We start from the raw sequence: 17,967 nt of genomic DNA on the forward strand, positions 1-17,967 counted from the left end.
GGTGAGAACCAAGATTACCCATAGACTTGTGCTTTGGTGTATCAGAGGATGGAGATAGCTATGAAACTCATCAGCAATATGTATCCCGACTAAGAGAAAAGCTGCGGGATGCTTATCGCTTAGCTACCGCTGCGGCTCAGAAGAACGCAGACCCCAACAAACATCGATATGATGCTAGAGTCCGTTCGCAGGAGCTCCAGCCGGGGGACAGAGTCCTGCTGCGAAATTTGGTATTGCTGGCAAACACAAGATAGCTGACAGATGGAAGGCAATACCTTACCTGGTGATGGAAAAGCTGGGAGATCTGCCGGTCTACAAGATCAAACCTGAAGATGGTCCAGGGCAAATAAAGACGGTGCATAGAAACCTTTTGTTCCCTGTGGGGGAATTGGTAAGCACCCCTTATGAGATGGGCCATGACAGGGCAGCCGGGCAGAACAGAGGTGCTAGACCAAAGCCGCCATCCAACACAGACAGCGGGCCCCGTGCAGCTAACTTACCCCTATTCTGCACATCTGAGAGTGAGTTTGAGGAGGAAGACACAACCCTGGTGTATCCTGGGATGGAGACAAGATTTCAGTCTCGATCAGCTGAACCAAACGAGAGTTTTCCCTCTTCCGCCCTAAACCCCATGGCGGAATTATTTAGGCCTCTTTCTGACACCCCTGTGCCGCTGATGAGACCCCCGTGTGATGACACACACAGGTTATTGGACAGTGGAGACACACAGGTAGAGGATGTCCTGGGCACCTTCAGCGTTAGAACTAGGAGTGCAGGGGCCTATGCCAGTAGCCGAGGGACCCTCCAGGGAAGCCTCTCCATCCGTCACTCAAGAGGATGTTCCCCCTACCTCGGCAGCAGAGATTCTCAATAGACGAGACAGGGTGATAAGACCAGTGAAACGGTTAACTTATGATGCACCTGGGGTGACTAGTGAGGAGCCAATACATTTAGCACACAGGCTTGTGGAAGCTAGAGTGGGCTTCCTGAGGCCCTTTGGAGGAAACCAATGAGTTGGTATAAAGGGAGTGTGATTTGTCGGGACAACAAATTCTCGGCTGGGGGGAGGATGTAAGCAGTGTCAGGATGAGCTCCACCCTGACATCTGGTGGTGAGGTGTGGCAAGTTGTGGAAAAGAACTTCAGGGGGCCGATCTCATTTGCATAGGCACACCCACCCCCCCTAGAATGAGGCCATAGCTGTCCAAATGGTCACTTTGGCTGCTGTGGGATCCCCAGTGTCTCTGTTATTGGGGCAGGAAGAATAAATTGTTATTACCCTGATTATGGGAACTGTGCTTGGAACTGTACTTGGCCTTTTGTTATGATGGAGGGACTCACCATCAACTAAGTGGCACTCGCTAGGCAAGGGTCATGGGTTCCAAAACTCTGTGAATTGAGAGAGGCTGGGGACAAGTATTAATACTTGGTGGCATGGGCCCCTTGGTGAGGGCCTTACATGCTAATTGTATTTCCTCCTCTCTCCACTGTGAAATATCAGAGCTAATTTTGATTCTATGAGGAGTCTAGTTACAGGCTACTGAGCTCACTTTGGGCTAACAGTGAACCAGCACTGAGGCTCCCCTACTACAAGCTGAATTCACCAAAGAGCTGAAATCACTGAGTGTTGTGTTAAGTAGTGGGGGAGCCTGAAGATATATTGTGGAGCAGTTTGTGGGAGGGCTGGAGTGCCTTGTGGACAGGCTGGTGGAGCAGTTCATAGGACGGCAGGAGCTGCTGGTGGGATGTGGAGCAGTTTGTGGACCGGCTGGTGGAGCAGTTCGTGGGACGGCGGGAGCTGCTTGTGGGCCGTGGAGCGGAGCGGAGCAGAGCTGAGCTAAGGAGTTCGTGGGGCAGCTGGCGGAGCGGAGCGGAGCGAAGGCCTATGGAGCTGTGGGGCGGTCAGCTTCAGATCATGTAAGGTGCCTCTTACCCCCGTCCCATCTCCACCCAGGTTGGGAGGTAAAAAGCTCCGCAGATAAACTTTCAAACTCTGGGGCTGCCCTGACCAGGGACAGAGACTCTTGGGTCATTGGACTTTTGGGACTTTGGATGATTTGGGGTTGCTGGACTCAAGAACCAAAGGGAAAGGAGCATGCCCCAATTTGCTTGGGGTGGGTTTTTTTTTGCTCATGGGTTGTGTTATGAATCCTGTTGGTGGTGTTTCCCCAACATAATGCCACATTGTTTCTCTCTGTTATTAAAAGGCTTTTTGCTACACTCAGACTGTGTGCTTGCGAGAGGGGAAGTATTGTCTCTTGGAGGCGCCCAGTGGGGGTGGTATATATTTGTCCCAGGTCACGGGGTGGGGGCTCGAGCCGGTTTGCATTGTGTTATTGGAATGGATCCCCTAGATATTGAACCCGGCCCTTGTTGCTGCCAACTCTGGTGGGCAGAAGGGTTACATAAAAATGGGTGGTGGTTTTGTTTTTGAGCACTTCAGTTTGGCCAGTTGAAGACTGACTAAATCGTAGCAAAATGCCCATCCGTGCTTTGAACAAAGAAACACAGTATTTTGTATTACTTGGAGATCACAGGTCAAGTTGTCAATTTTATAATGAAGGCAGAGCAGACTGGTTTTACAGTTGCTGGTAAATATTAAACAACAACAGAAACAGATAGAAAAGGAGGACACTGACTCCAATAAATATATTAATAAAATAAAAGCCAATTTTTAAACAATCCAGAGGCTAAGATGAAAAGATTAATTATTTTATGTATAAATGAATTAACAATCAAGATAAGGGACTATTAGACAATTTTCCGCAGTCAGCTTTTGTTACGAATAACCCAAGCATACAACTTTGACACTAGGAAATGGGCCAATTATTCATTTATTTACTTACTTTGGCAGGCCCACTAGCAAATATTTTTCTCACTGGATGACATTTTCCAAACTCATGTCTGAAATAAGCAAATGACAAACACTACACATACACTGATTTTTCCAGCAAACAAGGTTCTGCCTTTTATTAAACTCAGAGCAACAATAGATTCCAAGGTTACAAAAAGAGAGCTGAATGCTACTGCATGAAGTTTGTCCTGCTGTCTAGCATTGGCTGGGTGCCCACACTGAACTAGAGCATGAACTAAAGAAGTCAAAAGCAAAATGAATGTTTCTGTTTATTTTCCCTTGTACTAGGGTCAGTTGGTTGTTTTTTCCTTAATAGCAGAAATGCTTCTTTCTGGTTCATTACAAGCAAAAATAAATGAAGTTCACACTAGCATGGTAATTTCTTACTCACCGATCCCTGTTGGGGAGGCATTTTTAGCCACATCTTTGCGGACTGAAGCAGCCGGATGTCAGTTAATGTTAAGCCTCAATGACAGTTAACATTGTGGGTCTCAGTTTTCCTTATTAATACATTTAGGGCCAGATCTTGGCTCCATTGATATTAATGGCAGAATTCCCACTTGGCTTCCACAGGAACAGAGTTTAGCTCTTAGTAGCTGTCAGTTTTGGGGCACTATGATACCATTTTTTAAAGCGGATTGTCTAAAAGAAAGAAAGCCACAATTCTGCATAAGTAATTAAAGACGATTATACATTTTACATGATTGCAAACCTTGCAAGGACAAGAAAGCGTTAACAAAACCAGTAGAAGGGCCATACTGCGAGTGGGCAGAAGGCTGCTTGAATACTCTGCCCAAAGCCTAGCTATCACTTTTGAATCACATCATGTGGAAACAGATCTAGTGAACTAGCTGCATTCTTCTACCTGAAAAACCAGTCCGATCAATCTGTGGGCTGCCACGCTTTTCCTTTCTGGAGCCTCACTGATCTATAGCTGTTTGCCTCGTGATCTGGTTCAGATGTAGTAAGATGAGTGACCATAATGACATTATTCTTTCTAGCTTTCACACAAATAGCTGTGGGGTGGGAGACCACCCCAGTAATGAGCGTTTAGCCTTATTACAAAAGAAAAATATATCTATATACAGCACTTTTAATTACAGACATGTTAACAAAACCCACATTTTAATTTGCCATCAACTTTCCAGACCATCTCCAAAACCCAGTGTTTTAACACAAAAGAGCCAGCAAGGAGAGCCACTCAGCATACGGCTCCTGTGGTTCTGTGCATGATACTGCTACGGGCCCTAGGCATCTAAATCCAGGCTCCACGCAGTCCCTTCAAAAGGGAGGTTCCTCCTCACTTCTCCAAGGCAGTGAATAGTGCACAGATGGAGCTGATTGGGGGGATTTGGATTTTAAGGCCCCCCCTTTCCAGATGTCAATCCGTCCTCCACAGTAAATGCAACTAAAATGAGACACCCTGCAGCTGGGAAGCTAGTGTCCAAAGAGTTTGCAGCAATGATCTGCACGTGCATCAGCTCCGGGCTCGTAAAATGTAGGACATGACATGGCACACTGTCTCCAAAAGCCACCCACATCCCCACACTTTGGAAGGTTCCACAACCTCTCGCCCTGTGGCCTGCAGAGTGTGCCAAGGTCACTGCTTCCTAGGTGAGAGCACGAGGCCAGTGGAGCCAGCCCAGTTCTCACATAAGCTCAAGGTGCAATTACCAACTTTGCTTCCCACATGCAGTAACAGTTCTGAAATGGAACCAAAATGTGAAGGTGCGGAGACCAGTCTAGGTGAACAGTTCTAGGCACATACGTCTCGCACGCCATAGATCTACTTTGAAATATGATTATGAAACAAATACCAGTTTACAACGTTTCAACTCTCTATCTTAGCTCGAAGAGAAGTTTTGTGCTGTCAAACAGGGGAGCAACATGGGTCTCTCTCTGCTGTCCTTCCAGTGCAAATATTGTCCCTGAAATATACAGCTCCTCAGCAAACTGTATGGCATGCCAGTATATACTCCATTTGCACAACGCAAAGATGGACCTTTCAAAACCTGGTCAATAGTACCAGAAAAAAAGATTAAATAAAAGCTTCTACTAACACAGGCACAAACTTAAGGACCCAGTTTATGAAGGATAGTTAATCTTGCTCAGTGTATATTTTGTGAAAAATGCCTTTGAAGTCATTACTTTATAGAGAAATCTTTGGTACTATAAAAGGCTATAGCTCTTGTTCTTTTCAGTTTTAAACGTTAAGGGAGACAACAACATTGGAAGCTGCAGCTGCATGTGACAAACGGGGCTGGGGAGACATCTACTACAAGGTGAGGGGTGTGTGGTAGATCAGGTCAGAGCTTCTGCAGTGGTGAAGAGTCACTCCTATTCTGCTGGGAGGCAGGTAACACTTTACATCACAGGCGATAAATACCATGTAAGTCACCTTCATTTACATATGGCTCATGGAGCCTACCTACTTATAAAACTAATATCATTTTAGGGTATGTCTACCCTTGGAGCTGGGGTGTGATTCCCAGAGTGAGGAGACATACTCGCACTAGTGTGCTAAAACAGAGGGCAGGCGTGGCAGCATGAGTGGCAGAATGGGCTAGCCACTCTAACTACATGCCTCGGGTGTCAAATGGGCATGTACACCAAGTAGCTAACTAGGGTGACCATATGTCCCATTTTGGCTGGGACAGTTCCTTTTTTAAGCTGTCCCGAATTTTTTTTTCCCCTTCGCTTGTGCTGATTTAATCAGTTGGCAAAAGCAAACGGGACAAATACTGTCTTTTGTCAAAAAAGCCAGGTGTGGTGCGGAGGGGAGGTAGGGCTGGGGCATGGGGAGGTAGTGTTCCAGCATGTAGGCCTCTGGCTTGATGAAAGCTAGAGCAAGGATGTCTCCTTGAGCTGGGATTCACTCCCCCGCAAAAAGTGTAGACGTACCTTCAGTGGCAGGGCTCTCTCTGGGGAAATGCCACTTCATCATAAGGGTGATTGACAAGAGAGTTCCTACAGTGTGTAGTAAGTAGGGGACAAATCCTGAGATCCAGCTCTTGGGGCCTGATTCACCACTAACTTACACTGGGATAACTCCCTTGGCTTCAATGTTTGTTAGCCATTGTATTCTTGGCTTACATTAGTGTAAATGAGAGGAGAATCTAGTCAATCTTTACCTAGGCAAATTCAGTGGGAGTCTTCCCTGAGTAAGCACTAAGTACAGTGTGAGTTGGACCCTCCAGATATGGCTCAAAGCAAACACATATTGGGTGGGATCTTCAAATGCACTTTAGCATTTGCCTAACTCTTGTTCCCTTTGAAGTCAACAGTAAAACTCCCATTGATATTAATGAGAGAGGAGTTAGATCAATATTGAACACTGAAGACCCCATCCATTCTTCTTTTTCCCCAACCAGACTGCAGGTTACATGGTTTTTACTCTCTCTGCATGTAATTCCCTAGTAATATGCAGTAATTACCAGGTCCTTGCTAAGTTAAGAATTCTGCCTCCCCATGCCTGTACCTCCAGGAGAAATTGCACTTTTTATCTGAGGGAAGAATTTAGCCCTATGTAATTGGAGGGGTACTTACAAGCTATTTGCACCTGTGTTCTGGAAAGCATTGCCAAGTTCCTGGAGCAACATAAACAAGAAAGCTAAGCAAACGGTGTAGTAGTATTAAAGGACAATTTCTACATTATCATGTGGGTTGTGGGGTTCTCTTTGTTTTTTATTTTCCATTTTTATTTCGATGTGCTTAAATAAAACAAAGCACAGAAGAACATAGCAAAGTCAGCGCTTTGGCATTTCTCACGCCTTCTTCCGTTCTGCTGCAGCCACTGAAAGTAAACTGAAGAAGACAGTGTTGAAAAACCCTGGTGAATACACAGAACAATAAACGTGTCACTGATCCTAGCTATTGCGACTGGATCCTTCAGTAATTCCTCTAACAATGTCGTACAAAGCCAGCTTTCAAATGAAACAAGAAGTGATTTCGAACAGCTTCCAAACAAAAACCTAATTTCGCATTACAGCTGGTCTGGCACAGAAACTACTGGTGCAGGCAGGTCAGTAAAGGCAACTTAGTTGTGATGTACAGTATTGGATGGGTGGCATGTACTTCAAGTGAGCCACATGCTCCTTTCCTAAAGGATTCACACTTTGTATCATCTACAGAATGTGTGCAACTTGTGTTTATAGTGCCTGTCGCAGCCAGGGGCTTCGCTCTCTCTCCCCCTCTCTTGTTCACTACGTGGTTCTGTCCATCAAACAGGAGTGTTTGTAGGCAAGCAGTACATTTACTTTAGATCTCTGACCAGCCTTCCATTGACATTCTAGAATGGTACCAAGCAACCGAGCTCCCTAAGTATACAAAGGTGAAACCCTTGCATAGACTTGAGCAAATGCAAAATACATGCCTTCCTGCAAACTCCAGGCATCCTCCCATTTCATAATGGAGTGAGTTGTGCTGTGCCAAGCCAGCCGGTCATTGTATTCATCCACTAACTAACTGAAAAACCACAATGCAAAGAAGCAGGCTTTGGTGTGTAAACTGATCTTTTTACCTGGTACATTTTCAAAGTCAGTGGAGCCTTGTACCAGCTGCTTTTAATCACACCAAGACTTCAATATTTTTATAAGCCTTTAAAGAGAAAAAGATATTAATAATACCAGAGTAACAACTGGCTGATATCAAAAAGAGCGTATTATTATTCTGTCACTCACAAGGAGGAGCATAGGAACACTGTGATCAGAGCCTTGCCTGTAGGGGATGAAAACTCATTCACAACTGTTGAAAAGGTATTTAAAAAAAATGCAACCCCTACAGTATGACTGAGAAGTATCAGCGAAACAGCGTGGTCACTTTCTGTGCCGACAAGCACTCTGCACAGAACCCCAGGTGCAGCACCACGAAGCTCGACAAGCTACTGTTTCACTCTAAAGCTGATGGCGGCCCCCAACCCAGGAAAGACCCCAATAGAAGCAGAATTGCCACAATTCTTTTGCATGAGGGAGGAAGGATTGGGGTGGGGGGTGTTAGGCTTCAAAAGGCTCACATACTTGAGGAGAGTAAAACTGGTGGGGATCCACAGGCTTAAACCTTTAACTCTCCTAGTGTATAAAGGAGACTTATGGCAAATGTAATCTGCTGTTACCACACAGGCATAGTGGGATGCCATATTACATGACATGTACTCAGATCCACCTCTTCAAAAATCTGGTTCACAAGCCAGTCCTGCCAACAGGGCTCTTGTTGCTGTGTTGGGCTCACGAGATGAGGGCAAGGGCTCAGGAGGGAACTCAGAGCCACCAGGGGACTAAGGGTCAGATCCTGCATGTGCAGTACAACATCAGAAAAAAAAAAAACAAATCTGAATAAAATTCCTAGGTGGTCCAATGTGTCCTTAGGAATGCCAGGGAGATGATTCAAGCCAACGTTAATCTGCCTTGAAGAAACATGAGAGCATTCCTCTCTGAAATACTCCTGACTCTGAAAGTTGCCAGTAAACAAAGATGACGAACCTTTGATTGTTCGCATTTTGAATGACAGCGTGTGTGTTAGGCAGAGTTCTCCAGCTGGCATCTCACTGAGTGTGCTGCAGTCTGATGACACACTGTCATCTCCATGGGGTTTGGCTCTGGGCTTTGTTTGGGTTCTAATTTTACAATGTAGGAATTTTAGGGACATTGAGAGGGCTTGTGTTCTTTCCTTGGTGGAGATCAACTACTAACATTAATGGGAGCTATGGGAACCCCTAAGAAAGAGAACAGGCCTCTTAAATGCTTTCTTTACCATTCCCTGAAATACCTGGGAATTTCAGGCAGAGACGACCCGCGCCTACCGATAGTGGGGGGCAGAGTGAGGGCAGCTGGCTTCAGCAGTGTTACTGAGCATGCTCAGTCCATGTGAGCTTGCTCAGTATAAGTCAAGCAGCAAATCTGGGGGGCAGGGAACGTGACCTTGCATGCTCCCCCACGTACGTCGCCTCTGATCTCAGGCCACATACAACTGTTTCCAAAAGAGTGGGATAATCCCAAAATCATTGGGCCTCATAGAGCCCAATGAGTCAAAGGTCTCACTGCTTTGCTTCTGGGATTCTTTTCTGTGTTGGCTTCTGAAAGAATCTGCAAAACGGTCGGGTAAAGGGCAAATGAGAAGCACCACTGGAAAATCTAGACCTTCAGACACCCATGGTGACGGGCAGAGACAAGTGGAAACCTCAGACATCCAAGGGGAGCAGGCTAGAGGCAGAGGTGAGAGGAGACTTCAGGCACTCGTGGTGCACAGGTGAGAGATGGATGCCAGTGACTAATTTCTTTGTTTGCTGGTGTGGAGGAAAAAAAATGTTCAAAACTGGAATGTGATCACTAGGTGTCTGGACAGTCTTTGGACAGTCTTAGATCCAGTTTGGCTCACAGTCCACAGGAAAAATGCCCTGGATGGAAGTTAGCCTTCTGCAATCTTCAGGGGTTCCAAAGGTCATAATCCTCACTTGCCCTCTTTACTGACATGACAACACTCCAAATACGCTTGTGAATTGGCCATTTCTTCGGTGAGTAAATACTTAATGCTGCTCTAAGCTGCAGAAAGCACATGGGTGCATGGGTCTGGGCGCATGATCAAAGCAGTCTGCCATATGGGTCAGCATGTATGGCCAGAGTGGCAAGGTATATGGGTCTGGGTGTACGGCTGGAGTGGTGTGGTGTTTGGGTCTGTGTGCATGACAAGAGCAGACGATAAGAAGGATTTTTTTCCACAACCGGATGTCTGATTTTGAAATAGACATTCTAATTTCACCAAGCTCTGGTCTCTTTCCCTGTCCCCTTCCTGGCTCATTACTACTGCATTTTTAATTCTCATGCCTCTTGAAGACATGATGCAAATAAAAAGGAAAATAGCTCAGGTTAGTCAGAAAAATAACCCATCCTCCCAACTTGCATGTTTAACCTACTTCTTGCTTTGTTTTAAAGAGAAAACAAATGGTGGAATTTCTCCCATTCTGAAACTTCCCATGGCACTGCGCCACTAAACGTCACTGTGGGAAATACGCAAGCACAAGGGTGTAAAGAAGTGCCACAAAGTCACCATGCTACAACATTTAGAGAGATGCAGAGCCATCCAGACATACGCAGAAGCTGTGGTGAGGAGTTCAGTTCAGAAGTACCCCAGAAAAGTTGAAATCAAAGGAATCCCAGCAGGTTGTCGTTTGGCGCTGTACATCCTCACAGCATACAGTATCTTTAGAGGGGACTCCCCAAGGCACTGCAGTACAGTCGTGCAGAGAGAACAGGCAGGAGCTGGCTGAAAGGGAGTGGCAGGGGAAGGAGATTCCCTCCAGGACATCACTGCACGTGGAAGTAAATGGGTTTGACTTTCCCCGACAAGATCTTGGGAACCTGGACGGAGATGATCTCAGCCATCATTTCGGGGTAGTCCACACTGACCATGTGCGATGTAATTAAAAGGTCAAATGTAAATTGATGTAGCTCCCTGGCAATCTAAGAAACAGAGAGAAAGTAGGAAGGTTAAATGAATGATTTAACTTCTCTGACAAGTGGCTCCTGCTAACACTCTGGTGACTACAAAGGAAAGTATTAGCAGGTACTACACTATAGGATAGGCAGCAGTGCAGTGAGACGGGATAGTTTCTGCTGTTTGGCTGCTACAAACTCTTCTGCGGTTGGGGATAGCCACTAGGGGGCCATTATTCATCCCAAGAATGAGCAAGTGAGCAATCCAGGCAGTTTTCAGAGTAGCAGCCATGTTAGTCTGTATCCGCAAAAAGAAAAGGAGGACTTGTGGCACCTTAGAGAGCACTGTGGTGCTCCAGCTCTAAGTTCAGAAGGTACTAACTAGACTGTGGTTCTTCTCAGAAAAGTGACTGTGCAAATGGCACCTTATTCAAACAGAGATCAGCGCCTTGTGCGTGTTCGGAGTCAGGGCTGCTGGCTTTACTAAGTAAAATCTGTTTCTTTTATTGTTTCCGTGCAGAGATTCAGCTGTATGGAAGCAGATGGATTCTGTAGTGCTTTGTGTATCACCAACAGAATTGTTAACTAAGTTCCGACTGCAGAATTTTTGTTATTGCCTTGGATAAGACCCAGCTTGATGTTCAGATCTCAGGAGGAGCCTGCTGAGCTGGCAATTTGGGGGAAAAAAATCTCTAAATGAGCCGGTTTGACCTGGAGTAATTGCCACTTATACAGTCACTTTTCAGAGAGGAACCGCACTTTCGCATGGCAGTTGGCTTTGACTGACTGAGTGCAGCTGATGTGTCTGACTGAGTTCTATGATCTTCAGGTACACTGCAATATCTTTTCCCAAAAGCCCTCCATGCTTATGCAGTGGAGAGTTAAAGAGCAGTTAACAACCCACAGGCTGTTTGAAAAACATCAAAACTACCTTCCACAGTGGCGGTGCTCAAAAATGTGCAAGTTCTACCTAAAATAAATACATACGCTCATTTTAGTTTCTCTGCAGTATTCCCTTGTACTTCCCTATACTTACGGCCAGAAATATCTTCAAGATTGCAGATACTGAGGCTAGCTAACTGCTAATCTGGTTTAATTATCTTAGGCAATGGACAGGTTTGTGAGTAACAAGTGTTATATAGACCATATTGTTTCCTGAAAGTTTTTCTCCTTTGTTCTTTTTTACCACTGATACTGGCATAGAATCAAGATCTTTCTCAAGAGTTCATCTGCCTCTGAGCTTTCGCCTACAGAAACACCAATAAAAGAGAGAAGTAAATAAAAAAATAATCTCAGGTCAAAATCCTCTTTTCTGACATTACAGCCACCACTTATGAAGCTATCTCCTTATGTGCCTTGTTTGTAACTGCAAGATTCCTGCCTCACCCCTGAAAAATCTCAGAGCCCTGAATCTGCTAGACCCCAGCTAAAGTTATTAGTGCTTCCAGGTTTATGCCATTTCATCCCCTCTTACAGGCTGCACGGAGTCCAGGAGCTTGGTGAGCTGGTAGAATCGCCTAGAGCAGGATGTGGGATTCTTTCTCTTGCAAGCGATGATACGATCAAGTTCCTTTATGTAGTTCATTCGAAGTTCATCAAAGAACTTCTGATTCTTCAGGCCATCCACCGGAACTGGCATGGGGACAAGGAGAGGAAACAATGATCATGCGTAGAGAAAAGAAAACAAGAGCAACAGGAAGACTGAAAACCCCCCACATCCCCAGTCATTCCCCTCATCTTCGCTCCCACTGTGGATGATTGAGGCTCACTGTCTAGGGATGGGGGCGGGGGAGGGGGCTGTACCTCCACTAACAAAGCCTTTGTCTGGTGTTGTGATTATCACAAAACAAAGGTAGCACATCAGACCCGTCACAAGCTGAGGTCCGATTTTCCTGCTCAGCCACTCACAGGTCCATTTCTTAAAAGCAAGGGAGTTGGCCAAACCCCCATCATGAGTAGGACTCAAGAGCAGGTTAGATAAGGGCATTACATTGGGAGGACTCCTGCAAAATGCAGAGGGCAGGATGGATGGCTGTAGTGGTCTTTGCTGGCTCCACTATGGCATCTAATTTCTAGTTCTGAAGCCATCTCTCTGCCTCTCGGCACAACAGCTGAGGCAAACATTCACAGCAGGGACATGTGGGGAAACCAACTTCATACAGGTTTCGGAGTAGCAGCCGTGTTAGTCTGTATTTGCAAAAAGAAAAGGAGTACTAGTGGCACCTTAGAGACTAACCAATTTATTTGAGCATAAGCTTTCGTGAGCAAGGAGTACTTGTGGCACCTTAGAGACTAACCAATTTATTTGAGCATGAGCTTTCGTGAGCTACAGCTCACTTCATCGGATGCATCCTTTTCTTTTTGCAACTTCATACAGGGTCCCACAGAGCATATCAACTATTAATCTGCTCAGAGAAGGATGTTGCCACTCACTAATACTGAAGAGGAGTAGTGCCTTCATGCAGAGAAACTCCTGGGGCGTGATTTGAAGCCACCCGAACTCCTGAGAAAGATGTCGCATCCTGAGACACTGGCTGTACATTCTGGATTTGTGCATTCGGTACCTGGCAAGATGCATTGGTGAGAAGGTTAAAGCACTGCTGGTCTGATATGCAGGCTGATCGAGATATTTATTTAAAAAAAAAACAAAGACTCAACAACTTTGCATTTACCCTAGCATGTTCCATCTGAAAAGGAGCTAGTCTTTATCTCTTGTGGGATCTCAACAGCAGCATGGCCTGAATTCAGGAAAAGAAAGTTTTCCAAAATACCACCTAGCATTTGCTTGATGGGGAATGGGATGATCAAGTGGGATTTTAAGGTTCACCTGATCTTCTCACTTGCTGAAAAGTGACAGCACCAATGTACCCTATGTAACAAACCACGGGCATCTATCCTTGTGTGAGTGCTTGGAGGAAGAATCAGGCTTTGTGCTGAGCGCCATGCTCACACTCTGTCTGTGGTCTCAGTGACGACACAAGGGGAACCTCCGGATCACTATTTTTTTTTTTTTTGCCACAACTTAGCTGAGGGCCAATCAGACAGTAACACTGCAGGAACTCCTGACACTCTGTTGCCACCATTCCAAACTGGTAAATTAATGCTGAAGAACCAGTTCCATTGTGGCTCCTTTGACAGGAAGAAGATTCTCTTGTTAAATCTCTAACCCTCCACCACACACTATTTTGATCATTCTGTGAACTACATGTACCTGTTCTATGGATTTCTTCACTGTATAAGGCACAGAGGTGAATCAGCTGCAAATGTCCCATCACACGGAGAGGCTTGAAACTTCTAGCACTGCAGTTACGCCATGAAAACCAGGGACTCCTGGTGCACATGCCAATGTATGGGCAGCTGGAGAGGTCATTACCAGCTGAAGAAGCAATGCCCCAAGTGAGCAGGTATCCAGAACACCAGCTGAAGTTAGGATTCAGGAGTCAGGTGCTGGAGACAGCACCAGTGCTGGCTGAAGATGCGTATTGTGTGTGTGCGGGGAAAAGGGGGGACAGGACACCAGGCATGATGCCTCATCCTCTACCATTCGAGCATGCCTAATGCTTACTGTTATCAGTCAGACGGCCCATGAGAGCAAGGGCTGTTGAAATTAGCTGCACGGGAGAAGTGAGAGACCGGGGGGGGGGGGGGGGATATGAAAGAGGGTGATATGGGGAGGGGAAGCAGTATGGATGGGTGGGAAGGGGGAAAAACAGGGAAGAAAGAGAGAAACCAAGGGGTGGTTCCTGACAGGGAAGGAAGATAAGGAGGAGGAAAAAGAAAGAAAATAATAAAATATCAGAAGGAAGAAGAAGGGGAATTGTCTGGAGATCGATACTGAGACCTGCCTCATTGGGTATCAATACTGAGATATTCCCAGCTTCCTCAGCTTTCACCCTCTGCTGAAGCAAGGGCAATGAGCCAGGCTTTGCCAACCCTCCTCCTTCTGGGGGCCCTGATGAAGAGAGATCAGACACTGGGATTGGTGTCCCTGACACCGCCACGGACAATGAGGCCCAACACTCCAGCCAAGTGAGATTTGGTGTTCAGGGGTTTCCAAACAATGTGAAAGGAAATGGGACAATTCTGTATGGAAAAGGTCACAGATGCCTTATGCTATAAAAATACCTGCAGTTGTCACATTGCACCCCAAGAACATGTCATATACAGATGGTTTATAATCTGACATACTAATCCCTAATATATTACCAGGACAGGTCGTTACTCATCCAGGCCATTTGCCATAATAATTAGGTCGCCGCCAGCTATGCAAAGCTTCCATTTATAAACGTATCTTTCACTTTGTGAGGTGCATTACACAAGTTGCTATTGGCTCGGCAAGGATTATCATGCTGTCAGTAAAGCCGGCTAACAAGTTAATTATGTCTCCATTTACACAACTGTGCTGTGGGGCTAAGAACTCAACAGGCCTGTAGGAGAAATCCACCAAACTGCTGATTTAAAGGAGACCCCTTTTCATTTAAGGCAACTCAGACAAAGGCAGGTGTTTTAACTATGTATTGAATTCGGTGCTTGGATACCCTGGCAATGGGTGTGGTGTAAGAGACCAGGCAGAGAGGAAGACAAAGGAGAGAGCTGGTGGTTTCAGAATGAACTCCATGGTTCAGAGCATTCTGAACCACCCTTTAAAAAGCCTTGTCAGACCAATACAGTCTGGTTGCTGGGCACAACAGAAAGATGTCATAAAAGAGCTGCTATTCTTAGTCCGGTCTATTAATTTCTAGCAGTAGTGAGCGTGTCTGGGAAAGAACAACCAGAGTCTGAACATTCCCAGCAGTTGGAAGCACCCCTTCTCTGTGCACTTTAGGTCATGCTACATCTGATCATGCCCTGACCCGCCCACCGGTGAAGGGGGAGCTGCACTGGCTCTCTGAAGCACAGCAGGATCTCAGGGATTAGTCTCTTACAGTTAGCACCGTCTTTCTCTGAATGCAGAGTCTATCTGGGCCTGGTGAAGAAGGATAGAAGAGGCTCGGTAGCACCACCTACTGTTCCTGGATCACCTCAAGGAGATTTCGGCAGATTAACTAGCAGAAAATGAGCAACATTCTTGAATTTTGAAATGATGTGAGCAGCTCTTGGTGTGAGGTTTTCTGACCTGTACTCATAGGGAGCCTGTTAGATAGCTGTCCCTCTTTCACTCTCTGTCTGCAGCCTTTCTGACATGAACAATACAAAATATCAAATTGTTGCTATTTAACACTTACTCATTGAAGACCAAGTCAGGAGCAAAGTAAAGCATCCTGGAGTTAACATTGGTGAAAGATCTCCATCCCATGGCGAAAATCATAAGACCCATCCAGGAATACTGGATTAGTGCCATTTGGTCATCCACGTGCAGGTTACGGAATCCTACAAAGGCCGTAAACAGAGATCACAAGTTCGGTCTGGATTCAAACAATTCACCAGAATTTCTGTTTTTTAATATAGCACTTTAATTCCCAATCTGTGCTCCTGGGGACTTTAGAAAGTTAGGACAAGGTGGCCCACAGCCTAAGCTCCATATGTCCCAGGTTACCGGTGTGTTCAGCTCTGAGCCAGTGCGTATGTGATGTCTGCATACACAAACTAATTCAGTCTCTTCCTTCTACTACATGACAGAATTGCAACCTTGCTGTGTTGCAACCTTGGAGTCATGGCACTGACATGCTGATAGTAAACTGGAAGCCTCCAAGCCAGAAGCTGCAATTGATGGGTTGTGACTCAATGTAGGAGGAAGAGAAAGAACAGGTGAAAACACAAACAGCTTGGGGTGTTAAAATAGGACAGTAAGTTGCACTTATATAGTATCTTTTTCCGAGAGTCTCAAAGAACTTTATAAACAATAAAATAGTGTTCTCAGGATGATTCATAGCCATGCCACAGGCTCATTTGCCATTCACAGAGGGACACACACACAGACTATGCAGTCAATAATTCAAAGCTATTTCTAATTTCTCTGGATATTTACCAGTACATGTAGCCATAGATAACCTGCAATCCTGATCTTAGCTTTCTATACATTTTTACATTTCATTACATTACATTACAATGTTAAAACAATGGTAAAGTCTTAAGCATATAATTATGAGCCATCAATTCAAACTTCTGTCTCTTGTCTGAGAAGCTGTCAATTTCAAGTGAGCACAAACCTTGTGTTACCGCTATGCTGTAATTGCTTTAGGACTGAATGCATTCTTTCCGTTTTTATTTCACTGCACGAAAGCACACGTGTTTAAATAGTGCTATATGGAGCTAGTATAAGGGATTTTCCATTTTCAGGACTTTTAAGTACTGATGGACTCAATATTACTAGTAGGCACCTAGGGTGAAACTTGTTAGCAAATACAAGTAAACATTATACATTAAAATCATTTCCATGCTTTATAAACGCAGGTATGTGTTTTCTGAGAAGTATTTAACTTAGAACCAAGTTCTCTTTTCAGTTAGGTAATACATGTGTATAAAAAACCTTTCCTACTTATCCAATGAATTTGGTGTGTAGATGAATTCTCCAGTCTAGTTTGATGGTTTACAATGGCTGGTCTCTTGAAATAGGAAGAAAGCTCCATTCAGTTCAAGGTGGTTTTAGCTCTATCTACGTGGCCCTTATTACCATAGAGACTCATTCACCTGCACATCTACCAATGTGATATATGCCATCATGTGCCAACAATGCCCCTCTGCCATGTACATTGGCCAAACCGGACAATCTCTACGCAAAAGAATAAATGGACACAAATCAGACATCAAGAATTATAACATTAACAAACCAGTCGGAGAACACTTCAACTTCTCTGGTCACTCAATTTCAGACCTAGAAGTCGCAATTCTCCAACAAATAAACTTCAAAAACAGACTCCAACGAGAAACTGTAGAACTGGAATTAATTTGCAATCTGGACACCATTAAATTAGGCTTGAATAAAGACTGGGAGTAGATAGGTCATTACACAAAGTAAAAACTATTTCCCCATGCTATTTTTCCCCCTACTGTTACTCACACCTTCTTGTCAACTGTTTGAAATGGGCTATCCTGATTATCACTACAAAAGTTTTTTTTTCTCCTGCTGATAATAGCCCACCTTAATTGATTGGTCTCATTACAGTTGGTATGGCAACACCCATTTTTTCATGTTCTCTGTGTATATATATCTCCCTACTGTATTTTCCACTGCATGCATCCGATGAAGTGGGTTTTAGCCCACGAAAGCTTATGGTCAAATACATTTGTTAGTCTCTAAGGTGCCACAAGTACTCCTCGTTTTTTTGGTTTTTTTTTTTTGCTGATACAGACTAAAGTGGCTACTACTCTGAAACCTGTCATAGTATCCTTGTGTTTCCTGAGTGAAAAAGAAAAACAACAAATTCTCTTTGCCCTTCTTTGCCAGGAGGGGTAGCCTGAAAGCTAACAGAATATACATACAATTACATGTACTTTGTGTGTGCGTGTTGTGTGTGGGGTTGCATTTAGTTCTGCATGTTGGGAGACCTGTCTGTGGTCATTCTGATCTCTTGTGGGAGTCACTTAAATGGTCTAGACACAGGTCTGGTGAAGGATGACTCCTGCACTCACAAGCCCCAATGCCGGTCGGCAGATTAATGGCTGCAGTGGAAAGTAGCGGTCTTGGCAGGGCATGGTCACGGAGTGAGAGGCAATCTCTCAGGTTTCCCATAGAGGGCTTTGTATA

The 17,967-nt window shown here is 45.0% G+C and overlaps 1 protein-coding gene across 1 annotated transcript in view; it reads right to left on the reverse strand.

Moving 5' to 3' along the window:
• Positions 1-2,954: 2,954 nt before the first annotated feature.
• The window catches only part of AR (androgen receptor), a 116,668-nt gene continuing 101,655 nt past the window's right edge, over positions 2,955-17,967 (reverse strand). Inside the window, exons 5-8 of the mRNA XM_084639808.1 lie at positions 15,506-15,650; positions 12,714-12,844; positions 11,755-11,912; positions 2,955-10,307 (exon numbers count right to left, since the gene is read on the reverse strand). Of these exons, the coding sequence (XP_084495934.1) occupies positions 10,152-10,307; positions 11,755-11,912; positions 12,714-12,844; positions 15,506-15,650 (590 nt within the window). The 3' untranslated portion in view covers positions 2,955-10,151. The remainder of the gene's footprint in view (positions 10,308-11,754; positions 11,913-12,713; positions 12,845-15,505; positions 15,651-17,967) is intronic.

The sequence above is a fragment of the Lepidochelys olivacea genome, assembly GCF_965140295.1.
Source record: "Lepidochelys olivacea isolate rLepOli2 genome assembly, chromosome: 9".
NCBI classification, from domain to species: Eukaryota; Metazoa; Chordata; order Testudines; family Cheloniidae; genus Lepidochelys; species Lepidochelys olivacea.